Genomic DNA, 26361 nt, shown 5'->3' on the forward strand with positions numbered 1-26361 from the left:
CTGCCTAATACCAACATCTTTCCATGAACATATCATTTTAATTGAACATATTTATTGTTTGGAAAGTGCTTATAGAATTCGGTTCTTGGCTTAATATTTGTCATTTAGTATGTTATTACATTCCAAATTAATCACTTCCAAGTGGAGATTAGGTGAAGCTCTTTAATTGTAATTTAAATGGACTTTGAAATATGAAATTTTCATTGCATTTGCTTTGAGGTCTGTCACAAATCACTGAAAGTGCAAACAAACCCCTTGACCCCTGACATTCCTGACATCCCAACCAATCTACAGTACAGGATGCCAACCCGCATTTGGAAATACAAGGCGAGGGGTTCATTCCACCAGAAGATGGAGTTGGCAATGGAAGTGGTCAGGACTTCAGGCGATGTGCAGGTTCTAGTCCTCACAGCATCTGAGCAGAAACCCAATCCCATGGGCCAGGCCAGTGGTTCTCACCCACAGCTATGTGGCAGGAAATTAACTATAATACAGTATTAATGTTTGTGAATGAATTATTTTTCTAATATGATTTAGGCCCAATTCAAGCATATCCTTACTGTTGTTCCTACACAATCACAGTTTATTCTTTTTTTTTTTTTTTTTTTTGAGAGAGATATGGTCTAACTATTAGTATGCAGGATGTGTGCTGTGCACATAAACATCACCAGGTGAGGACTGGAGGAAAAAACCACTCACCTGAGATGCAAGACTGCTATCAAGAAATGACCCGCTAAATAAAAACAAAACAAAAACAGAAATGACCCACCGCAGTAGTCCTGTAGGAGCCCAGAGCTCACCACCTCAGAGACCATGGTAATGGCAATGAAGTAACTCTACATCCCACATGTCCCTGGATCACAGGCTACTGATGGATTGCTGGTGTTGGTTTTCTCCAGAACTGGATGACTCTCGTTTTAGTCCATTTTCTGTTGCTATAACAGAACACCACAGACTGGGTAATTTATGAAGAAAAAAAAGTGTATTTGGCTTACAGTTCTGGAAACTGGGAAGTCCAAGAATATGGTGCTGGCATCTGTAAGGACCTTCCTGCTGCATCATAACACAGCAGATGGCATGACATGGCAAGAGGGCAAGAAAGCCACAGAGAGCTTGCTTTCACAACGAAGCCACTCCCACAATAATGAACCACTCCCATGATGGTGACATCCATTCATTCATGAGAGCGGAGCCACCATTAATCGATTTATGAGAACAGAGGGATTAGGTTTCCAACACACAACTTTTAGGGGACACATTCAAACCATAGCAGCTTTTTACCTGCAGGTTGAAGTTGATCACTTCCACACTGAAGTCACAGGGTATTCTTCTCATTGAGGTTTGGAAGGAGTTGTCTAAAGCTTTCCTCCTGGAATTCCTGCAGAAAATAGTTAACTTAAACCCATTGCTGCCTGACCCTGGCTGGGGGAGGGTGGTCAGAAATGAGGTGCCCCAAATCAGGATACTAGAGTTGTATTGAGTATTTACTTTCTGGAAGCTGCCTGTGCATGTACGTCCACCTTCTGAGAAACCCCTTTTTTCGCTAATAAACTACAAAGGAAAGTGAGGGGAATGGGGGCAGTAGTGCTGACGGCAGGAGAGATAGTAGAAGCTCTGAAAATGCTGCCTCCAGGCCCTACCTTCCTTTTGCCCTGCTCATATGTACTGGAGAGAGGAAGGCTCTCTCCTTAAACAATAACCTTCGCAGAAATCCTATTCGCAGCTCCCCAAGGCTGAGAGTGAATTTTCAGAAGATGAATTATTGTATCATATATTTGGCTTAACTTAATATCTGGGTAAATGGAGCTAGCATTGGCTCAGTTTGGCGAGGCTTGTTCTGGGAGCCTCATTTTCTTCTCTCCCTGAGGACAGGATCACGCGCACGATGTCCTTGTGCCCCACAAAGTTCTATTCCCCCACTGTCACCAACTGCAGTCAGAAAGGGAGCTCGGAAAAGGGGTTCTCGAAGTAGTCTAGAGCAAAAGGGCTATCCCTCAGGGCCAGCATGGTGTGCACATGAATGTCATCTTAGATAGTTCATTTTGTCTGGACACATTGATTCAGCTACAGCAATTAACTGCATGGTGGCTTGAGCTCTATTCCTGGTGGCTGGGTGTCCAAACTGGTCCTTGATCTGTGCTCATAGTCACAGGAGCCACAGCCTGCAAGACTCACCTCTGAACACAATGAACACTTAGCACGGGCAGTGAGAAAGCTGTTTATCATCCTCTGCACCTGGGGAAAGAGAAGAATAAATCCTAATGTGAAAGTTCCGACTTTAGGTGAGCTATTTCACCTTATCCTGTCCTCAAAAGTCATCTCTAAATGTTCCTGCTTCTTATTTTCAAGCTTAGACGGCCTATCTTTCTTCACTCATATGTATCCCAAGAGAAACTTGGGTGTAGCGGGGCCAGAGGATAGGTGTCCTTGCAATCCAGTTTGATCCTAGAAGGGGTGAGTCTGCCCTCGCCCTTTAGGATAATATGCCAAATTAGGGTAACAGGAGGGATGCAATTCTCCTATGGTTGAGTGTATACTTTTTAAACAGCCAAAAAATGCACAAATAAGAATAAGGCAAGATGTGGCCGGGCACGGTGGCTCACGGCTATAATCCCAGCTCTTTGGGAGGCCGAGGCAAGCAGATCACCTGAGGTTGGGAGTGTGAGACCAGCCTGACCAACATGGAGAAACCCTGTCTCTACTAAAAATAAAAAATTAGCCAGGTGTGGTGGTGAGTGCCTGTAATCCCAGCCACTCAAGAGGCTGAGGCAGGAGAATTGCTTGAACCTGGGAGGCGGAGGTTGTGGTGAGCCGAGATCGTGCCATTGCGCTCCAGCCTGGGCAACAAGAGGGAAACTGTCTCAAAAAACAAACAAACAAACAAACAAAAAGAATAAGGCAAGATGTAAACTATGTGACTTAACGGAAAAATTCATACTGGTTGTTCAGCCAGGTCAGAATTAGATGAGCATCTTCTATGGGGTCAAGTATAAGTACCCACGTCTTAAAAACTGCTTCTGTGTCCCCACTCAGCTCAGGATTTAGGCTTCGAAACTGGTAAATAAAGCTGCACCAGAAAGTGTTGAGCATCAAACTGGTCAATTAATAGTTACAGAGGTTCAGGTCAGAGTATCTCTGTCTAAACAGTCCCTGAGAGAGATAATCATCCCACCAGTTCTGAGAAATGTAGAGAGAACTTGTATCTTAAGTGACTCATTTAACATAAAAGCAGCCTATTAAGTTGTCTATTTTGAAATTTCACTCTACAAAATTTTCAAAAGGCTTCTAAATGCATATTCAGCTTTGTTATGGCATGTGAAGAACATTATTAAAGAGAAAAAGATTCTAAGGGCATAGAGAATAATGGTCTCACCCTCTCCACTAGTGAACACTTAGAGTCTGACATCATCCATCCGTTTCTCTGTGTCCCTTGCAAGGGGACGGTCATGCCCTGGGTAATCTCAAGGAACACTCCTTTCCCATATTCTATTGGAGATGTTGCAAGAACCATCTAAAATGTGCTACATTCTGGTACTGGCCCTTTCATGGCCAAACTGTGATCCTTTGGGCAAGTTGTTCAAACTCTCTAAGCTTAGTTTTTCAACTGCAATAAGGACGATTCTAGCTCAAAATCTGGGCAAATGTGAGTCACTGCCATTATGTGCAGTCAGGCTCTGTCATGTCTCCTCCATCAAGCTACCCAGGAGGCTTGGGAGAATCAAATGTAAGGAGGTGTAATGCTATCAAGTTTAGAAAATATACAAATGCAGCTTCAAGACAACAACTTCCCTCCTTCCAGCTCATTTGAATCCCACAGCAATCAGGAAACATAACTGTCAGGTAATATTTTTATATCCTTTTGGGATGAGCAAACTAAGCTTAAGCAAGGTTAGGTTATTTACTCAGAAGCACATAGCTAGTAAGTAGCCTAAGAAGAACCTGGGCCTTTAACCAAATGCTGCAGACTTTCTACCCTGCTCGCTGACTCTATAAAAAAGGCAAACTGGCCAGACCAGGCATGGTCCACCAGTCTTACCAGTGTCACCCAGGTGCTGGCTTGTATTAGGTTGGTGTAAAATTAATTGCGGTTTTGGCCACTACTTTTAATGACAAAAACTGCAATTACGTTTGCACCAACCCAATACTTCCTGAAGCCTTTATTTTTACCAAGCAGAAGGGGAATGTACCCCTTCCTCATGCTTCCACACAGGAAAATATACTCTACTAAGCATTGCTGAGCAATGTTGATCTCACTAGAGACTTCATTTCATGGGGACAGAAAGATTGGAGAATTTGACTTTGTACTTCCACACACCACATCATCATCACCACCACAGATGGGTTTTTTCCTACAGGCTCTTCTCTCTGCCTCAGCCTCCACCAGGCTGCAGACGACCAGACAGAGGGAGGAAGGAAGGAGAGAGAGAGAGAAAGACAGAGAGAAGCAGAGCCTAGGATGCTACATGTAAACAGTGAAGTAGATACACCACTCCCAAATCAACGACTGTAATCCAAACTCTAACCACATCCCGCAGAGAGGGGCAGGTTCAGAATTTCCATAAGGAAGAGTGTCACTTAGGGGTCCCAGTCTAGCTGGAAGGGACGGGGATGCTTTGTTTTGACACAGCATGTGCAAAGCAAACACATCATTTCCATTTAGCTTGTGTGCTTATCTGGGGTGACATTGGCAAATCAGAAACACGACTATATGAAAGAGTGTTTGTGTGGAGGAAAAAAAAGACAAAGACAGTGACCAAAGAGGCTTCAGCACTCTGCCGGGTGAAGGAAAAAGGTGCAAAGGCCCAGAGTGTTCCCGCAGTCAGGAACTCACAGCCTAGGAAGGCAGGCACATGGTCAGTGAAACTCGGCAGGAAGAAGCATGGCTCCAGGGGTTGGGATGGGGGCTGAAGTTCCATCATATGATGAAATACTCTCTCTGAGCCTTCTAGTTTTTTATATTTTTATTTTGAGACGTTGTTTCGCTCTTGTTGCCCAGGCTGGAGTACAATGGAACCATCTCGGCTCACTGCAACCTTCGCCTCCTGTGTTCAAGCGATTCTCCTGCCTCAGCCTCCTGAGTAGCTGGGATTACAGGTGCCCACCATTATGTTCAGCTAATTTTTTGTATTTTTAGTAGAGATGGGGTTTCACCATGTTGGCCAGGCTGGTCTTGAACTACTGACCTCCAGTGATCTGACCATCTCGGCTTCCCAAAGTGCTGAGATTACAGGCGTGAACCACGGCATCCGGCCCGAGCCTTCTAGTTATGAAAGTGAACTTTGAGACCAAGTTTTCTTCCTCCTGGGCCCCATTGACCACCGCCACCTACTTACCCCCAGCCAACGGGTAACCGCAGCTTAGGAGACCCCAGCTGAGGAGGAAAAAACAAGCTTCCTTGGGAACCAGAGCAGTTTATCAAACCAAGAAGCAGCAAGGCCCCGTTTTTAAGGCCGGGGAGCCCCTACTCCCTGCCATTTGGACGTTCTGTGTTCTCTTCAACGGAGCCAGTTTGACACCGGGCCTGACTCCTCAACAGCATTGCCTAGTTGGTTTAAACATATACTTATCATCATATATAATTGTGTATAGAAAAAGACACTAGGAGAAAATACCTAAACATGTGTTTATCTCTGAATGATGAGATTAAAGGTATTTGATTTTCTTTTTTATGCTTTCTGTGTTTTCTTCCCACCCAAAATTTTTATAATGAATAAGCATTACTTTGGAGAATAGAAAAAAATAATTGGTTTTAGTTTAGAAACACACACACACAGGTGGACGGAAATGAGGGAGTGGTGAGGAGGTGGGAAATAGCCATAATCCAGTCTCAGGAAGCCACGCGTGGATGACCCGGTTGTCAGCTCCTCCCGCGGGGATAGGCGGATCTGAGGCCCACCCTGCCGGCTCACTGGGTCGCCCGCGAGCCCCGCACCTCGGCCCCGGCAGAGGGCGCTACGGAGCCGGGCGCCGGTGCGTTCTCGCCCTTCGGCAGGAAGGGCGATTCTCAGCGTCCTCTCCAGTGGAGGACATGAGCCCTCCCAGGGTCGTGGGAGAGCCAGCGCAAAGGGGAAGGCACCTTGTACGCCGTGAAGCGGGGATGCAGTTGTTACCCTAACCAGAAGGGCACCCCGTCACAAATACTGGCTCGCCCAGCGCGCGTGCGCCACCTGCTTCCCTGCAGAGGGCGCCGCGGGCCAGCCTCGTCGAGCGCGGGGTGGGATACCAGTAGCCCAGGACAGCACGCGGAGCAGGCCTGGGCTGCCGCGGACCCCTCTTGGCCAGCCTCCTGCGCTCAGAGCCTCCCCGCTGGAGCTTCACCCTCGCCCGGAGGCGGCTTGTTCACCCAGCGCGCGCCCAGGGGAGCGGCTAAGCCTGACAAGATCCCATTGCCCCCAAAACCCCAAGAGTGACTGCGCTGGTTTTGCAAAAAAGGAAGGAAGGACGGACGGAAGAGAGGGAGGGAGGGAGGGAGATAATACGTAATAGTATGTAGTTGTGAAAAATCCAAATAACGTGTGTATATTTAAAAAATCAGTCCTTTCGGCCAGGAGCGGTGGCTCACGCCTGTAATCCCAGCACTTTGGGAGGCCGAGGCGGACGGATCACGAGGTCAAGAGATCGAGACCATCCTGGCCAACATGGCGAAACCCTGTCTGTACTGAAAACACAAAAATGAGCTGGGCGTGGTGGTGGGCGCCTGCAGTCCCAGCTATTTGGGAGGCTGAGGCAGGAGAATTGCTTGAACCCGGGAGGTGGAGGTTGGAGTGAGCCGAGATTGCGCCACTGCACTCCAGCCTAGCAACAGAGACTCCGTCTCAAATAAATAAATAAAAACAAAAAATAAGTCCTTTCTGCTGACTCCAAGTTTTAGAGCCTTACTCCTCTAATGCAAATTTTAAAAATCTCTGAATCTGCCTGTAATCTATAAAACCCCTGCTTCCATCTTTAAGCCCCCTGCTTCAAGATCGCCTGCCTTTTCTGCTGAACTAATGTATACCTTCCCTGTATTGATTTCCATCTTCGCCTGTAACTCCTGCCCTCCTGAAATGTATAAAATCAAACACATGCGGCTGCCTCGGGACCACTTACTCAAGGCTTCTTGGGTTGTGTTTTCCGGGGGCGGAGGTTACTCATACTGGCTTGACTAAACCTCTCTTTCAGGTATTTTACAGACTGATTTTTCTGTTTACAGTATTAATCAAAATGTTAACATTGGTAACTTCTAGGGGTAGAATTATGAATGATTCTTGTTTCCTGAATGTTCTACAACATTCAGAAATGGTGTATTTGGGGTTGGGGGAGAATTGTTACTATTTTTAAATCCCATCTACTCTTGGGGCTGTCCTCATTCTACATAAACAGACTAACTCACGGTGGCAGCTCAGAGTCTTTTTATCGTGCACGGAGAGATCCATCATCTCCCACCCACACCAAGCAGCACTTTAGGTCCCCTGGTAACAGAACTGAAGGTTTGTATCTCAGTGACTAATGATTATAATGCCCTTGGCTACTTCCTGTATTTTTACCACCTCCAGGAGCAGATTAATCAGAGAACGTTCCCTGCTGGCTTCTGGGAAATAACAAACACAATGATGACGCTATCAAGTCTCTGTGGATTAAAAAACCTTTACAAAGGGGCGTTCTTTCTTTTTGTCTTGTTTTTTTTGTGTGTGTTTTTTTTTCTGTTTTGGTTTTTTTGTTTTTGTTTTTTTGAGACGGAGTCTTGCTTTGTTGCCCAGGCAGCAGTGCAGGAGCATGATCTGTGATCTGGGCTGGGTGAAAACTCTGCCTCCTGGGTTCAAGCGATTCTCCTGCCTCAGCCTCTGAAGCAGCTGGGACTACAGGCGCCCACCACCACGCCCAGCTAATGTTTGTATTTTTAGTAGAGACAGGGTTTCGCCCTGTTAGACAGGCTGGTCTCAAACTCCTGACCTCAAGTAATCTGCCCGCCTCAGCCTCCCAAAGTGCCGGAATTGCAGGCATGCGCCACTGTGCCCAGCCACGTTGTTTCTTTTTGAGTCTTCAAAAGAAATTTTGAAAATTTTCTTTGATTTTTGAAGGCAGAAAACCCAAATTCGGATTTGAAGCTTGTTCTAATCAACCTAGAGTCTTTTTGTCTTTGGGAGCTATATAGACATTACAAGTCTCTTCCTTTCCTTCCCAGCAGAAAAGCCTTTGATGCTGTATTCTTAGCACATGGAACCCTAAACCAAAGCCTGCAGTGGGGTGTTTGTGAGAAGCATGTGTGCAAAGCCTGAGAGACTACCCTGTTGGGTGTGCTGCTGGGCAGGGGTGTTCTGGTTTGACCTTGTACACGTAAGTGACTTATTTTAAATACATGTATTGTTTAATCACAATTTTAAAGGTAAATTAAATGCTTAACATTTTGGTAACAGAGGGAGGAAACAAACAAGAGCCCTGTGTAAGCCTTTCATTCCTTGTGGATCAACCATTTCTAGTAAGTTCCTGTAGAGTATCTACTTCACCAGCCAGTATGATCAGCAGCAGGGAGCCATTACTCCAGGGACATTCTCAGACTTTAACATTTCACCAACAAGTAAAATTCCAAAACAACTTTAGGAATTGGCCATGGAATGCCAGCTTTTAGTTTGTCAAATGAAATTGTTAGGAACCTGCCATCTACTGGCACTACTCTTTTTACAAAAGAAAGACATGTTGACCACAAGAAATGGACATGATCTCAGAATAAAGGACTGTCTCTTAAAAATTCACCTTATAGAATATTTTGCCATATTTTCCTTAATTTTTCATTTTTCCAAAATGAAAATGTTGTTACCAACTTGCATTTTGCCCATTTGCCTGACTTCGTCACTATAGCCCAGTGATTATCATTGAATCTTTATTTGATGGGACCTAGTCTTTAACATTTTAGGGCCATGATACTGAGTATCATTGAACAGTATCAAGAACATTGAGGTGAGAAATGTTAGATATTTGACTGACTTCATACTAATTCCGGGATCTTATACGAATCCTGCTAGCACACTTTTGAATTTAGATAAGTATACTACTTTAATTTAGATGAGATTGTTTTTGTTTCCGTTGAGTTGTACAGTACTTTCTAGGTATTATAATTGAAGGTCTTTTTACTTGGATTCTTGTCTGTTGAAGGCACTCTGCTAGTGACCACCCAACGAACAGAGAATTTTGATATCATACTCTTTGGCCTAAAGTCTCTTTCGAATTATAATCATTGAATTTCAAGCAAGCAATGCTTTGAAGGTGGGTTGTACTAGCCAACAACTTAAATGAGTTGAGGCGAAGCACAGTAAGAATCAATTGAAACGAAAGGTGTACTATATACAAACAATTTTTTTAACCTTTTCTAGAACTGAAGCAGATACTAGGACAACATTCATCTTCTCATGCCTTAAAAACAATAAAAAGGCCGGGCGCGGTGGCTCACGCCTGTAATCCCAGCACTTTGGGAGGCTGAGACGGGCGGATCACGAGGTCAGGAGATCGAGACCATCCTGGCTAACACGGTGAAACCCCGTCTCTACTAAAAAATACAAAAAACTAGCCGGGCGAGGTGGCTGGCGCCTATAGTCCCAGCTACTTGGGAGGCTGAGGCAGGAGAATGGCGTGAACCCGGGATGCGGAGCTTGCAGTGAGCTGAGATCCGGCCACTGCACTCCAGCCTGGGTGACAGAGCGAGACTCCGTCTCAAAAAAAAAAAAAAAAAAAAAAAAAGAAAAACAATAAAAAGGGCATGCAGTCTGTAGGAGAGCTCTCCTGATTTGTCAATGCCTGCAACGCGTAGCTCATATGTCAACCTGCTGACATTGTCCCTGCACGCAAGCCTGGTAGAATAAATACAAGGAAGCTCCGTGGAGGATGAGACAGGCAGGAGGTTTTCTGGGCACAGGCTCTACTGTATTACAGAGTAGAAATAACAACCTCAACCTTAAATATGACTTTCTTTCCAAACTTGAAATTAGTTGGTGTTAAAGTATTTCAACCAGGGAAAGAAAAACCCTTTAGCAGTTTTATATTGTCTTGAAATGGAAATCTTTGATCCAGGTCCTGGATGTCTGGGAACAGCGTGCATTTGCAGCCTCAGATTTCTTGAACTGCGATTCTCAAAGAAGCTACCATCAGAAAGGACTTTGCAGAAGACTCACACAACATTGGTGCTTCCGTAGGCTTCATCCTTGACTTTGTTCCCTCATTCTTTTCTAGGTCAGGCCATCTCAGACTTGTGGCTGCAGCTGTCACTTAGAGCCGCACACCTCCGAAATTGGTACCTCCAGCTCTGACTTCTCTTCAGTGCTCCAGACACGTGTATTTTTCTGCTTGCCAAACATCTTCCACACAACAGGCACTTTAAACTCAACATATTCCAAATCAAACTAATCACATTCTGCTCGCTATCGGCAGCCTTCTTCACTCTCTTATTCCTTTATTTTGGTTAGTAGCAGTGTCATTTACCAAACTGCTCAAGCCAAAAGCGCTGGTGTCAGCCTAAACTCCACACTCTTCTTTCACCTCCATTGTCTAATGGTCACCAAAGTCTGTCCCCTCCTACCCTAGCATATCTCACCCTTCCATTCTCTTGCTTCCATCCCATTGTCACTGCCCTATTTCAGGCTCTCATCACTTCTCATCTGGACTGGGGCAACTGCTTTTTTTTTTTCCATTAAAAAATTTTATTTATAATTGATAATAAGTATACATGTATGTGGGGTACAGTGTAATGTTTCAATACATATATATATATATATATATATATATATATATAATGTAATGGTCAAATCAGAATAGTTGTCCATCACCTCAAACCTTTATCATTTTTTGTGATAACTTTCAAGGTCTTCTTTCCTAGCTATCTTGAAATGTGCAATGCATTGTTAATTAGCTATAGTCACTCTACTATATAGCAGAACTCCACAAATTAGTTTTCCTATCTAACTGTAACTTTGTACCCATTAACCCTGCCCTCCCACTCCCATCCCCTCCGGAACCTTTGGTCACTGTTGTTCTACCCTCTGCTTCTATGAGATCAGCTTTTATAGATTCCACATGTGAGTGAGATCATTTGTCTTTCTGTGCTTGGCTTATTTCACTTAACATGATGTCCTCCAGGTTCATCCACGCTGTTGAAAATGACAGGATTTTGTCCTTTTTTATGACTGAATAGTATTGCATCCATCTGTCTATCTATCTATCTATCTATCTATCTATCTATCTATCTATCTATCGATATATATCTCACATTTTCTTTATCCATTCATGCACTGATACTTAGCTTGATTTCATCTCTTGGCTATTGTGCTAAGCCCTTACTATAGTGCTGCAGTTAACATGGGAGTACCGATATCTCTTTTGACTTATTGATTTCAATTCCTTTGGATATATATCCGGTAGTGGAATTGCTGAATCATATGGCAGTCCTATTTTTCACTTTTTAAGGAACTTCCATATTGTTTTCCACAGTGGCTATGTTAATTTACAGTCCCACCAATAGCATATGAGTTCTCCTTTCTTCACATCCTCAACAGTAATTGTTATTTTTTCTTTTTCTTTTTTTTTTTGCCATTCTAACTGGGGTGCAGTGATATCTCATTGTGGTTTTCCTTTGCATTTCCCTGATGATTACTGATGATGAGTATTTTTTCATATATATATATATATTTCTATGTCTTCTTTTGAGAAATGTTTATTCAGGTCTTATTCCCATTTTTGATTGGATTATATGGGCTTTTTTTTTTTTTTTTTTTTTTTGCTATTGAGTTGTTTGAGTTTCTTACATATTCTGGTTCTTTCTTTTCTTTTTTTTTTGAGATGGAGTCTCGCTCTTGTCACCCAGGCTGGAGTGCAGTGGTGCGATCTCAGCTCACTGCAACCTCCGTCTCCTGGGTTCAAGCAATTCTTCTACCTCAGCCTCCCGAATAGCTGGGATTACAGGTGCCTGCCACCACACCCAGCTAATTTTTGCATTTTTAGTAGAGAGGGGGTTTCACCACGTTGGCCAGGCTAGTCTCGAACTCCTGATCTCGTGATCTGCCTGCCTCAGCCTCCCAAAGTGCTGGGAATGAATTTCTTACATATTCTGAATATTAACCCATTAAACCAGTGCATAGTTTGCAGACATTTTTTTTCCAGTTCTGTAGGTTGCCTCTTTGTTGATGGTTTCCTTTCCTGTGCAGAAGCTTTACAGTTTAATGTAATCCCATTTGTCTATTTTTGCTTTTGTTGCCTGTGCTTTAGAGGTTCTATCCAAAAAATTCTTGCCCAGATCAATGTCATGAAGCATTTCCCCTATGTTTTACTCTAGTAGTTTTATAGTTTTAGGTCTTCCATTTACATCTTCAATCCATTTTGAGTTGATTTTTGTATATGGTGAGAAATAGGGGTCTAGTTTCATTCTTCTGCATGTAGATGTCCAGCTTCCCCGGCACCATTTATTGAAGAAACAGTCATTTTGGGGTAACTGCTTTCTAACAGGTCTCTGGGGCTTGGTATTACTGCACCAGAACCCTTTCATATAGCTGTCAGAGATGGCAGTAAAACAGCTCAGTTTATATCTCTCTGCTGTTTAAACTTATCTGATGATTCTTCATTGCCAGCAGGATAAAGTCCAAACACCTTAGCTTGTCATGTCAAGTCCTTCCCCATCTGGTGCCCATCATCCCAGCTACCTCCTCTGACACTCTCTACCACGCATCCTATGATTGCCCCCCAATTTTACATTCTCTTCATCTTCCTGATTAAAATAATAACAATTGTTGAGTACATGTCTTACTCTGTTTTGCCATTAGATGTGGCCAGGTGACAAAGTTCTGGACAGTGGAATGTAAACAGAAGTATCATGTGAGAGTTTCCAAGAACTTTTTCAGGAGGGAGCAGACACATGTCCTTGCCCTACCTTTTTGTTTGCTCCCTTATCCATCCTATAGCCTCGAATACAGACATGATGGCTACCATCGTGGACTATGAACATGAGGATCACACCCAAGGGAAAGAGAAGCAGCAAGCTGGAAGGTGCTATGGAGCAGAACTGCCACAGCCTGACTACCTACCTCTGGAACTTTCTGTGAGAAATGAAATGGGCCCAACAGTCCCATAAACTGTTGTTTTTGGATAAACATAGAAATGGCGCCTTCTGCTGTTAAAGCTTGAAATTTGCATTTGTTTTATCTGAGTTCCCTTCTCAGGAAAGGACCTTCAGTCCTCTCAAAAAAGTATCAGAGAACTGACACTCACCAGATGCCTCCTTGTCCCTCCCTAGTTCCTGTTTTCTTAAACATTGTTACATATCTTCCCTGCTATGTAAGCCTCTAGGTTTAGTCAGTCAGGGAGATGGATTTGAGACTGAGCTCTCATACCTTGGCTGCAGCATGTGATTAAAGCCTTCTTCCTTGGCAATACTTATTGTCTCAGTGATTGGCTTTCTGTGCGGCAGGACCTAGACTGAACCCCTGGTGTTTCCATAAAAGAAAAAGACCTCTAACTTGGTCAGGCCACTGTTATTCTGAGTATCTGTCCCTTGCTGCTGTGCCTAATCCTAATTGACAAAGAATTTGGTATCAGATCTGGGATGCTACAGGTCACTCCATGCTTACCTTTTTCTTTCTTTATGTTCATAAGAATTCAAGAAGCTAGCCAACCCCACAATCTTTGAATTCTTCACTCTTGCCATGAAGATTTATTACCATAGCCACTTGACCTTCCAACGTTTTGATTTCCATGGATACTTTTTCTCCCAGGTGACTACAAGTGATAATTTATTTATTTTCGAGATGGAGTTTCACTCTTCTTGCCCAGGCTGGAGTGCAATGGTGCGATCTTGGCTCACTGCAACTTTTGCCTCCTGGGTTCAAGCGATTCTCCTCCCTCAGCCTCCTGAATAGCTGGGATTACAGGCACCTGCCACCACTCCTGACTAATTTTTGTATTTTTAGTAGAGACGGGGTTTCGGCATGTTGGCTAGGCTGGTCTCAAACTCCTGACCTCAGGTGATCCACCCTCCTTGGCCTCCCAAAGTGCTGGGATTACAGGCATGAATCACCATGCCTGGTCTGCAAGTGATAATTTAAATAACTGTTCTGTCACTGCGTACCACAGACTGGTAGGCCTTGCAAAGTATATCTGTTTGGCAGAATCACATCCAGAACCACAGCTTCAAGGAATTCTGGAAATGTAGCTTTATTTCTAGATCTGCAGAACAGGCAAAACACTGGGAACAAATGTTGAGTGAGTCGATCCAGAGTGTCTGGCAAACATCCCTCAATCCAGCCTCATGAGACAAGTCATTCTTTGCCAGACTTCCTAAGATGGTAAGGCTTCCTTTAAGTCATTTCTGCATTTCCTACTGCCTTGAATCTTATCTTCCTCCCTCCCTCCTTTCTCTGCTTTGTGAGCTTATGCTACTCTCTCAATATCCAAATCCAACATCATCCCTAGCAAAGCAAATCCACCCTGGTTGCTGCTGGCTCTGAGTAGCACTTTGAACAATCTTTGGTTAACATTCTTAGAGGAATCATATTTATTGATTACAGATCTCTCTTTCCTGATAAAATGTACCCTCCTTGAGAGCAGGAATATAAGCAGCTGTCATTGCATCCGACCCTTTCTGCATTTCTATTTGTATTCTCAGTCTGGCAAGGTGGAGTTGCTGAGGCAATGTTTGTCGAACTCATGAATATTGATAATGGCTCCAAAGCTGCCTCCTTTCTTAGACCAAAGGGTTAAGAGTATATAGACTCTGGCCATGTGGTGGCTCATGCCTCTAATCTCACTGAAAGAGCCTTGTTGTCTGGGGTAAATACCAAGGTTCTTGGTCTCACAGTCAAGGAAATCGAGGTCACAGACACACACACACAGAGTGAGATTGGAGCAGGAGTTTAATAGGCAAAAGGAAAGAACAGCTCTCTGTCACAGAGAGGGGTCCAAGAGTGGGTTGCCAAGTTGTAGTAAAAATGTCAGGGCTGGCTGGGCACAGTGGCTCACACCTGTAATCTTAGCACTTTGGGAGGCCGAGGCAGGTGGATCACGAGGTCAAGAGATTGAGACCATCCTGGCCAACATGGTGAAACCCTGTGTCTACTAAAAATACAAAAATTAGCTGGGTACGGTGGCATGAGCCTGTAGTCCCAGCTACTCAGAAGGTGGAGGCAGGAGAACTGCTTGAACCTGGGAGGCAGAGGTTGCAGTGAGCCAAGATCGCACCACTGCGCTCCAGCCTGGCGACAGAGTAAGACTCTGTCTAAAAAAAACAAAAGTTAGGGTTTTTATAAATGGGCTAGTGAGGAGGGGTGTCTTACCTTATTGAGGCCCGAAGATTTAGTTGGGACCAGGTGTGCTATGTGCATAGAGCAGAGTTTTCTATCAGCTCTCACCTCACTCCTTGATCACACAGGCAGAGTCAGTCTGTGCTGCTTTGTGCTGCTTTGTTTTGCTTATCTGGGAGGGAGAGTTTCTGTGTCTGTTCCCAGACATCTTCCTGCAGCTGCAGGCATCGCCCCATAATCCGCTTTTAGTTTCCCTATCTTAGTGTGCCTAAAGGGGAAGGAATGTGCTTATTAAGGCCCACTGTTTTTACTGGGGTCCATTGTAGGTGTGTGAAGTTTGGTGATTACCCAGGGACTCCCCCTCTCCTTCTGTGCCCAAGTTGTTTATCTGTTTTTACAGCGTTATCTTTCAGGCTGTTCTTTGTTAGAAGTGATTTCTTTGAACGGCATGAGGTTAGAAAGGGAGCTATTTCTGAGCTGCTTTTTGTTAGACGAAAAGTTTCTGCTGGGGACTCGCTTTACCCTGTCTACCTAAATACATTCTGTCTGTCTCATATAACATATTTCCCCCTCAGGAATGGAATCCCTAGCTGCTGTTAGGGCGAATTGGGCAACAGCTTCTTCTGGCTACTTCCCGCTGGAGAGGGACGTGGTATGGGAACAGCAGCTAGGGCTCCGACCACAGGGGTCGATCTAATGGTCCCTGGTAGAAGGGTGGTTTCATTTTTGGCTCCATTTGCAGCTCCATTTTCAGCACCATCTGAAGCTTGATGGTTTCTAGGTGAGAAGAGAGACTTTACAAGGAGGTTTAGAATATGGGGTCCAAATACATGTAAGACTACCATTATTAGTGAGGCACTATAGGCCATAACCATGACAACAGAGTTTGTTTGATACCTGTGAGCCATTTAGATGAGTTGTGCTGTTTTAAGTGGGTGTCTGGGGCTTGCCTTTGTTTAGTTTCCTTGGTCTTACTCCCCCCCATCCCCCGCAAAAGGAAACCTCAGGGTTATAGGTTACCTAGCGGGATTTGTAGGATAAGTGCCCAGAACTAGAACACTGTTCCAGATTTTTATATTACCCATTCCTTTCTGTCTCCTTTGAGCCACAGCTGGAGACTGATGGTTGGTTTACAGGAATAAGCATGATTAGTTTAAAATATTGACAAGAATTTAAAAACAACAAATGAGACTAGAAGTCAATGACAGATTGTATTAGTCCATTTTCACGCTGCCGATAAAGACATACCTGAGACTGGGCGATTTACAAAAGAAGGAGGTTTAATGGACTTACAGTTCCACGTGGCTAGGAAGGCCTCAAAATCATGGTGGAATGCAAAAGGCACGTCTTACATGTTGGTGGCAAGAGAGAAATGAGAGCCAAGCAAAACAGGTTTCCCTTTATCAAACCATCAGATCTCATGAGACTTATTTACTACCATGAGAACACTATGGGAGAAACTGCCCCCATGATTCAATTACCTTCCACTGGGTCCTTCCTACAATTCTGGGAGTACAATTCAAGATGAGATTTGGGTGGGGACACAGAGCCAAACCATATCACAGATGTACGATAAGTTTGGAACATAATTTCTCTCTCTCCAGTTCTCATTTTTATTAAAAACAACTTATGATAGGACTGAGATGGTTGCAAAATAAACTTTAGTTTTATACGTGGCCTGATTATTTGCAAAAAGTGCAGCGAGAATAATTACCTCTGTGTAGGCCTTTTTGATTGGCTTTGATAGAACTCTGTTCCACAAGGAATCTTGGATAGGACCTTTTGAAGCCAAGCCCAGCCATGGGTTTGTACACTCAAATACCCGTGAATTGGATAAACTTCTTTCTTCTTGAGGCTCCAGGAGCATGGGGTTTCCAGGCCTGTTAGGAAGTGACATTCTTTACTCACCACAGGTCAGGAATCCTGTACAGAGACTGTGTAGACAAGGTATGAAGCCAGTTTTCCCAAGAGGCTTTCATTGGCTCTGCAAGTCAAAGCTATGCAGTGAAAGCCTTGGTAAAACAACCAGTTTTTCCAATTGTGTTTTGTTGCAAAAGAAAATGGATTCTTGTTGCACTGATGCAAATAACCGTATCGTTGTAATTCAAGAATACTTATGACTAATTTCCAAATTTTAGAGGAACTAGGCAGAGAGAAACAAACATGCTCCAAACCTTGTTTACAGGAGTATAGTTTACTTAGTTCTTAAAGGCTTTTAAGAAAGTTTCTTTGACTCTGAAAAACAAAATAAGGATCACCAGTGTTACAAGCATAAATCAAGAATATTGCTTTAGTTTTCTATTAGTTCAGTCCATTCCATTAACTCTTGGTCTGGTTGTTATTCATAAACATTTCAGCTTTGTATGAGTCCTATACATTTTCTTTTATCAAAAACCTGCATTTAAGAGCACCTATTAAAGTTCCATAGCCGATTACAAACTATTTTTTTAAAGAAGCAGATTCAAACAAGACAACAATTGTTTGTAAATGACAAAATGTCCAGGGTGGTTATAGTCAAGAACATGATTGATAAATTTGGTTATTTCTGTGGCTTACAATAACCTAACATAACAACCTTAATTGTGATTAACAGCATGTATTATTCAGACACTAGAACCTTAGACATCCCATAGAGTTTTGGAACATACGTTAATATTATTTCCTAAAATATAACCTGAAGAGTATTAGACATCATTTTGGCAATTCGATGAACCTAAACAAGTTAACTAATCCTATTTACCTCTCTTCCGGATGTTCCAGGGGCCCTGTGCAGAACCAGAACCTAGGGGTTAGGAAAGACAACCTTGAAACTAAAGTTTGATTTTTGGGAAGCCTGTTAAATATGTTCAACATTTAAAACACTTGATATTATGAAATAGAATTTTCGATTACCATAAGTTTTTTGTTTTGCCAAAATGATGAGTCAAAAATTTGAAAAAGCAAAAACCATTCATCAGCCCTTTCTATTACATGAAAATTCTATCCAAGAGAGAATGTTAAATTTCACCCTTGCATTCGTTTGCTATTAATGTTAACCCTGATTTTATTTTATTTATTTTATTATTTTATTTTTTTTTTTTTGAGACGGAGTCTTGCTCTGTCGCCCAGGCTGGAGTGCAGTGGCCGGATCTCGGCTCACTGCAAGCTCCGCCTCCCGGGTTCACGCCATTCTCCTGCCTCAGCCTCCCAAGTAGCTGGGACTACAGGCGCCAGCCACCTCGCCCGGCTAGTTTTTTGTATTTTTTAGTAGAGACGGGGTTTCACCGTGTTAGCCAGGATGGTCTTGATCTCCTGACCTCGTGATCCGCCCGTCTCGGCCTCCCAAAGTGCTGGGATTACAGGCTTGAGCCACCGCGCCCGGCCCAACCCTGATTTTAAATGAAACTTTATAGACAATCCTATTCAATCTTAATCAGTTTGACCATGAGGTGAGATTTACACAAACCTTTTATGACCCTCTACAAATTTTGCTAAAGATTAGCATTTTAAGAAAACCTTGTGCTTGTATTTTAATCCTTAATTTATAAAACTATATAATACCCCTTTGAAATTAGTTAATATGTTCATACACAGAGTTTCCTTTGCAAGATTAATTTTCACAATCTTTTTACAATTTGCTTAAACCTTCTGCTTTATTTTATTTAAGATAATCCTTTATTTCTAGGCAAAATGTATATTTCCATGCCTTCCTATCTTTAATTAAAAACAGCTTTTACTATTTTTTCACACACTTTGCATGCAAATCCATGTTCAGTAGTCTCAATTACATGTCATAATGGTAACTCTTAGCAATTTTTAACTTTGATGTAAAACCTGGTAGGTTGTTTTAATTATGTGCTAGATGCAGATAAAGTTTGACTGCTTTCAGCATAGTTAGGGGCATGGTTACTTCCATATGTTCCCAGGCCTTACCAGTTGTGAAGCAGGCAAGTTGGCAATTTTTAAAGGCTAAAAAGGCAGTTACAACCTGAAAACATTTATCAAACCTAGTATCTGACCTGCATAATTTAGATCACAGTTTTACACCCTGAAGACATTTGTATTTTACCAACAGTTTCTAAGACTGTTTTTATTTTTGATGATTAAAATTGTGTGAACTGAAAGGTACCACAGCTTTTACTTTTTCTTTAAAAATATTTTATTTAAGTGATTATTTTTCTTAGGCCAATTAATTATAGCTCTTTTCAAATAGACATTACACACATAACACATATATAACCACACAAACAGAAAAAGATCCAGTGGTTATAAAATTTTTCATTTGCTAATTTCCCAATGGATTATTGGCCTCCTGGTGAGACCCTTTAAGAACAGAGCTAGGAATACAGTTTCCAGGGCCTAATAAACAAGCAAAGCTGGAAGACAAAGATAGATTTTGAGAACTACTTATTCACCTTGAATTCTAGGGGTTCCATGAGGAAAACAGATTTTTCCCAAAATGGGATTTGTGGCACCTTTTCTGTTTTCCCAAGGAGTACCAGGCCACCAGAAGTCATTCCAGGGTCTTTCATGCATGCACCAAGAGTGGTAAGACACAGTGAAAAAAAGAAGTCAGTTGACTGAGAAAAAATTCCCTTTTCCAGGAAAACAAGATCTATAAAGAGAAAAACATAAAGACCTTTTAAATATACCCATAGGTTTGATATCTACTTTCGATTAAGCTGAGCGCTCTTTAGGAAAATCCTTTATCATAAATAAAACTTTATAGAGAAGATAAACAGTGATTCTTACCATTTTCCCCCCAGTTTGCACCACTACTTTTTCACAATCATGTTTATGTTCTCCAGTTTTCTCTGGGAGAAAGTGGCTGGGCTCAGGCAGGGGCAGGTTTTCAACTGGACTGCAGGATCCCTTTAGCAGCAAAGCTTGATATTTGAGGAGGCAATTGTCTGTTAGCCAGAGACTTTCCTTAGAGTACAGTAGTCCTGTTATATTGTGTGGAGTTAAACAGTTTAGTTATTCCCCATTGTTAACCCATTGGCTGTAGAGCTGGACCTCCAGTCTTAGTCAAAACTCCCAGGGCTATTTTCTTCCTTTCTGATATATGTAAAGACTAAATACTTTCCCTACAGGAAGACTGAGAACTGGTGCTTTAAGCAAGCTTGATTTAGCTGGTCTAAAGTGTTTGTGTTTTAGGATCCCAAGTTAGGGAGCTGCTTGAGTTTATGAGTTGGTATAAAGGATGAGCTAGTTCGCCATACCCAGGTGCCCACATTTTGCAAAATTCAGTAATGCCCAAGAATTTTCTTAACTGTTAAAGGAAACGGGGTTAATCTTTTCCTCACCTGGTACTCTGGTTCCTTCAGTGCCGTGTCTGTCCCACAGACCCTGGCCAATGGATGAAATGAGTACTCAGACACAGGTATGCAATTTAAGAGCAGCTAGGTGACTGCCTGGCTCTAGTGGCCAGACAGCAGCCCTGAGAAGCTGAAGCTGCTTGCTTTTATTCAGTGCAGGCACAATGCCGAAAACCTGGAGCCAACACAACCTGCAGGTAATTAACATTTATTGTTCCCCTTCCAGAGAATGTCACATGCGGGGATGATCCAAGGTCAGTTCCTGGTCAACCTAAGTAAACAAAGCTGTTTAAGATAAATTCCCCCACACTCCCTTGTACCTACTCCTTGCCCTCTGCCTCTGGGTTATAGAACAGCTGGCTTCAGCCATTCTCCTCTGGTTCTCTGCAGAAACTTCTGACCTTTCAGAAGGTTTGTGTCCTTTCCCTATAGTTTTTGTCACCACTCTGGCTGATCCCCCACACTTCTGATAAGATTAGGCCTAGGTACTTTACTGAAGTTTGACAGAGCTGAGCTTTAGATTTTTAGATTCTATATTCCCTTTTAGCTAAGAAATTGAGGAGAGTCTTAGTGCCTTCCTGAGACTTCCTTGATTGGGGCACAGAGGAGAGTGTCATTTACATACTGCAAAGTTTCAACTTGAGAGTGAGAAAAACTAGAAAGATTTTTAGACATGGCCTGTTTCAGCAACTTCCTTTTGATATCAAGGCTGCCTGAGTAATGAACTTGTTTTTTATTGAATTGGAAGACACGGAGGTGTGTTTTATTATAGCTTCTGTCACCCTTTCCAAAAAGGTAGGGAGATTTTTATCTGGTTTCTGATTCAACAAGGACAGTTTAGAGTAATTAAGAGATTTGGTCCTAGTCCTTCTTAGGCCCTCTGATATGCACATTAAAAGTGTTTCCCTTTCCATTCATCTGTGGGGTCACAGGGATTCCAGTCAGGATTGTCAAGAGGTATAGTCTCTCTCCCTATTGAGAATGGTTTTTCTGTTATTTCCTTACCTTCCTTATCTCCCCTTTTCCTTTTTGGTCTACTATAGGGAACATGTTGTTCATCTCCAGACTTTTTTCCTGCTTGCAGAGCTGTCTGCTTTTCAGCTGCAGTGAGGGTTTGGCTGAGAAACAGCATAACATCCCTCCATGTGAGGTCAAACACTTGAGTTAAATTTTGGAAGACCTCTATATATCTATTAGGGTTGTCAAGAAATCAGCCCATTTATTTGCCTAAGGTCCTGCAACGAAAAGGGAACAAGTACCTTAATGGTGCCCCTTCCATCTGGCATTTCTTGCAGGGGTAGGAGTGAAGCTGGGGCAGTGGGGAGCTTTGGAGATGGTGGAGCTAGAGGAGCTGATGGTGCAGTTGGAAGGGGCCCTGGATAAAGGGAACTGGAAGGACTGGGGCACTTATAAGCTGCCTCCAATAGCTCCTCCAAAACTTGCTCTTCTGACTTAGGGGAACTACTCTCCACAGACCTGTCTGATATGATTGCTAAGAGGGCTGACTCGGTTGTGCAATGCTTGCAAAGGTCTGGGTTGTCTTGCAAGGCAAAGGAAGCCTGCACATAGAGAACCTTGGACCATTTGCCCTTCCGTCTACAGAAGAGATCTAATTGCTGGATAAAATTAAAGTGAAGGTTCCCTTCAGCTGGCCAGGTGTGTTCATTCCTGAGAGGGTAAAAAGGCCACACCCTTGTGCAAAAGAAAATGAGGTGCTTTTTCTTCAGAGTTTGGGCGTCAAAGGAGTTCAAAATGTACTCCAGCAGAGTGCAAGTCAAAATGGCTTGCTACCCATCCTAGAAAAGAGACAAGAGGAGAGGCATCCCTCAGTCTCCTGGTTCTTTTTGGTGTGACCCAGGGTGGAGGGGACGACAGTGGAAGTGTCTCCCTGACTGTTCTCTCTCTTTGGTCCCTGGGTCCCAGCACAGTGTGTGCCTCCTCATGGTTGCCGGCGTGACCCTCAAACCATGGTCCCAGAGTAGCTAAGTAATGGGGATAGTCACACTTACCCATGTGACCTTAGTCCTCTGCCTGATAATTGCCCTTTGACCTCTCAGACTTGTGTGATCTGTGTGGCTCCTTGATGGATGGGTATCGGGAGAGATTATGTATTTGCATTTAAGCAAGGCCCCTTAATGGGAGTGTACTGTACTGAGCTTTATACTCTGCTGTTATGGAACGGACTAGAGAATTTATTTTTAGGTGGTGGTTCCAGTTAGGTTCCAAACAGAAAATCCCCTTTCTATTTAGATGAAATACTAGTTGCAAGCAGAATAAGTGTCTCAAGAGAATATGAGGGTCAAATGGCAGCCGTCGTGCTAATGGAGAGAGTATTGAGACTAAAATTTGGTTTTGGAGGACATTTTTCTCCTCACTGCTGAAAGCAGAGTTCTCCCGCTGTCAGAGGGACATAAGGTTTGATCTCTATTAGAGGGATGTAAAAGGGAGAAAAAGTGGAAAGCTAGAGGCTTTTGGCAAAGGGCAGACTAGGTTGCCAATGGAGAGGATTCCTGTTCCACTAGGTGGCGCTGCAAGCTTTGACATACCCGGCAGTAACTTGGCCTTCATAGGGACGGAGAGGGAAAGTCTGACATGTGGCAGGTTATCCCTATGGCATGCCTCCTAGCAGGAGAAAGTTAATTCGCCTCATAGAGGGACTATCCAGTCCAGCTGGGTAGTGCTGGCTCCTCACATGGGAGAACAAACAGCCTAGGTGGAGAGAGGGATGTTCACTGGTGGGGAGATAACCTTCTACCCAACCCCAGGAAGTGCTATCATTAGGAGTTAGCCTTTCAGATCTGGATCATGAAATCCCCCTGTCAGTAGAAAGTCACAAAAACAGCAATCCCTTGACCTGCATTTCTGGTTGCTAAGGTGGTTGCTAAGCCTGCCTAACTGAATTATTTCTCTGGGCTGTAAAATTCCCGCAGCATTGCATACAGAGAGGGGATGGGAGACATGGTGACCTCGAAAGGAAAGGAGGAAAATGAGATTTGCAATAGGAAAGCTTGGCAATCTTGTGGCCGACACTCAGTCGGGCAGTCGGAGGCTGGTGTCAGTCCAGGAGCCTTTGGGCAACACCAGGGTGTAGCCCTGGCCAGAAATCCTCAGTTGCCCCAGGACCTATTCCAGCCCCATGTGATGGCAAAATTCTCCGTGAAAGGAAACTGGTTTGGACAGAGCCAACATTCCCAGCACCCTGAGGGCACTGGGGGATTGACTAAGTCCTCCCCAGCAAGCTTCACATCTGAGTCTTTAACACTGGCAGCTAGCCCTTGTGACTCATTAGTTAGCCAACAGATGCCTCATTTTTTTATAGTTCTTTGAGAGAATAACAACTGGGGATGAGAAGCCTTGGAAATGAAAGTAGAGAGTCCACTCCTTTACTCACCGTTCCAATAAATTCACCTTCAAATCCTGGACGGGCCCCCAAAATGAAGCAGCCTGATTGGGGTAAATACCAAGGTTCTTGGTCTCATGGCCAAGGAAATTGAAGTCGCGGACACACACACACAGAGTGGGATTGGAGCAGGAGTTTAATAGGCAAAAGGAAAGAACAGCTCTTTCACAGAGAGGAATCCTGAGCGGGTTGCCAAGTTGCAGTAAAAATGTCAGAGTTTTTATAATTGGGCTAGTGAGGAGGGGGTGTCTTATCTTACTGAGGCCCAAAGATTTGGTTGGGACCAGGTGTGCTATGTGCACAGAGCAGTTTTCTATCAGCTCTCACCTCACTCCTCGATCATGTAGGCAGACTCTCAGTCTGTGCTGCTTTGTGCTGCTTTGTTTTGCTTATCTGGGAGGGAGAATTTCTGTGTCTGTTCCCAGACATCTTCCTGCAGCTGCAGGCATCGCCCCATAATCCGCTTTTAGTTTCCCTATCTTAGTGTGCCTAAAAGGAAAGGAATGTGCTTATTAAGGCCCACTGTTTTTACTGGGGTCCATTTTATAAGTGTGAAGTTTGGTGATTACCTAGGAGACTCCCCACCTCCTTCTGTGCCTGAGTTGTTTATCTGTGTTTATACAGCCTGATCTTTCAAGCTGTTCTTTGTTAGAAGAGAAGTGATTTCTTTGAATTGCATGAGGTTAGAAAGGGAGCTATTTCTGAGCTGCTTTTTGTTAGAAGGAAAGTTTTCTGCTGGGACTCACTTTACCCTAACTGTCTACCTAAATAATTTCTTTCTATCTCATATAACACCGCCACTTTGGGAGACAGAGGCAGGAGGATCGCTTGAGGCCAGGAGTTTGAGATCAGCCTGAGAAACAAAGTGAGACCCCATCTCTGTAAATAATTTGAAGATTAGCCAGGCGTGGTGGCACCTGTGGTCCTACCTGCTTGGGAAACTGAGGCAAGAGCATCACTTGAGCTCAGGAGGTCAAGGCTGCAGTGAACCATGATCATGCCAGTGCGCTCTAGCCTGGGCTACAGAGTGAGACCCTGCCTCAAAAAACAAAACAACAACAACAACAAAAAAACATAGACCCTGGAGGAAAAAACTATGTGTGTGAATCTTGGCTGTACTATGTACACCCAGGGGCAACTTGGGTGCATTCTGTAACTTCTCGATGCCTTAATTTCCATCTCTTGTTAATTGAGGATAATCAAACCTACAGAATTGTTGGGAAGATTAAATGACACAGTCCCTGCGAAGCATTAGCACAGAACCCAGCACACAGAACTCAATCAGTGACAGCTTTTCTAATTGTGGTAGTTGTTGATCATTTGCACACTCTTCACTTTCCCTTTTCTTCCTTCCCCTCTCTGCACTTTGCTTTTTAGTAACATGTCAACTCAATGAACATTTTCTGAGTCCCAGCACTGTGCCAGGACAAATATGGTCACTACCTTGGGGAGCTTGCTGTCTTTTGAGGAGGCAGACACATAAACCATGAGGACAACAAAGCATGGCACATGAATGATAGACATTTTCACTGGTTTCCATGGATGCAAGGGTGACAGTGGCAGTCACCATAATCAGGAAAGAAAGAGCTGAACAGGAAATGAAGTATAGAGGGAATAATCCTTGATTTAACTTTTAAAAAAAGGAGTGGAAGGGAGAAAAGAGTTTTAGTCAGAGAGAACAGCATGCGCAAAGGCAGGGAGATGTCATACAGTGGGGTGGAGGGAAGAGTCAGTGGTTCAGCAGAACCTGCCCAGTGGTTCTCAAACTTGAGCCTGCACCTGAAGGCCCTGGAAGCCTTGTTAAGAAGCAGATTGCTGGATCCCTCCTCCAGAGTGTCTGATTCATTAAATCTAAGATAGGGCCTGAAACTTTGCATTTTAAACAAGTTCTCAGGTGATACTCATGTTGCTGGTCCAGGGACCACACTCTGAAACCACTGGAAGGCCAGAGCATAGTGAGTGGAATTGGTTAGAGGAAAGTGGTGAGAAACAGAACTGGGCTTCACATGCTAGCTCACAGGTTTAGACTTTATAATTTAAAAACAATGGGCTGGGGACTGTGGCTCACGCCTATAATCCCAGCACTTTGGGAGGCCAAGGCGGGTGGATCATGAGGTCAGCAGATCGAGACCATCCTGGCCAACATGGTGAAACCCCGTCTCTACTAAAAATACAAAAATTAGCTGGATGTGGTGACATGCGCCTCTAGTCCCAGTTACTTGGGAGGCTGAGGCAGGAGAATTGCTTGAACCCGGGAGGTGGAGGCTGCAGTGAGCTGAGATTGTGCCACTGCACTCCAGCCTGGCGACAGAGTGAGATTCCGTCTTAACTAAACAAACAAACAAAAAAAACAGCAATGAAGTATTTAAGGAGAAAAGCATATGATCAGATCTATGTGGCATAAATTGAC

The 26361-nt window shown here is 43.6% G+C and overlaps 2 protein-coding genes across 3 annotated transcripts; one reads left to right on the forward strand and one right to left on the reverse strand.

Moving 5' to 3' along the window:
* Window positions 1-6503: 6503 nt before the first annotated feature.
* LOC144332766 (uncharacterized) lies at window positions 6504-13386 on the forward strand. The gene is made up of 3 exons (XM_077953512.1): window positions 6504-8316; window positions 10204-10264; window positions 12921-13386. The coding sequence occupies exons 1-3, from the start codon at window positions 8242-8244 to the stop codon at window positions 13088-13090; spliced, it is 306 nt and encodes a 101-aa protein (XP_077809638.1). The 5' UTR covers window positions 6504-8241; the 3' UTR covers window positions 13091-13386.
* A 631-nt stretch (window positions 13387-14017) lies between these two features.
* LOC144332764 (uncharacterized) lies at window positions 14018-26149 on the reverse strand. 2 transcript variants are annotated; one of them, XM_077953506.1, is made up of 6 exons: window positions 20540-26149; window positions 19986-20119; window positions 19649-19848; window positions 17995-18036; window positions 16969-17134; window positions 14018-16031 (listed from the first exon to the last, which is right to left on the reverse strand). In XM_077953506.1, exons 3-6 carry the CDS (start codon window positions 19767-19769, stop codon window positions 15851-15853), a joined length of 510 nt encoding a protein of 169 aa, XP_077809632.1. In that variant the 5' UTR covers window positions 19770-19848; window positions 19986-20119; window positions 20540-26149; the 3' UTR covers window positions 14018-15850. The 2 variants fall into 2 exon arrangements, 1 of the variants encoding a protein (XP_077809632.1); XR_013400841.1 differs by lacking the exon at window positions 14018-16031 and having other exon boundaries at window positions 16517-17489; window positions 20540-25116.
* Between the last annotated feature and the right edge of the window lie 212 nt (window positions 26150-26361).

The sequence above is a fragment of the Macaca mulatta genome, chromosome 1 (assembly GCF_049350105.2).
Source record: "Macaca mulatta isolate MMU2019108-1 chromosome 1, T2T-MMU8v2.0, whole genome shotgun sequence".
Taxonomy (NCBI): domain Eukaryota; kingdom Metazoa; phylum Chordata; class Mammalia; order Primates; family Cercopithecidae; genus Macaca; species Macaca mulatta.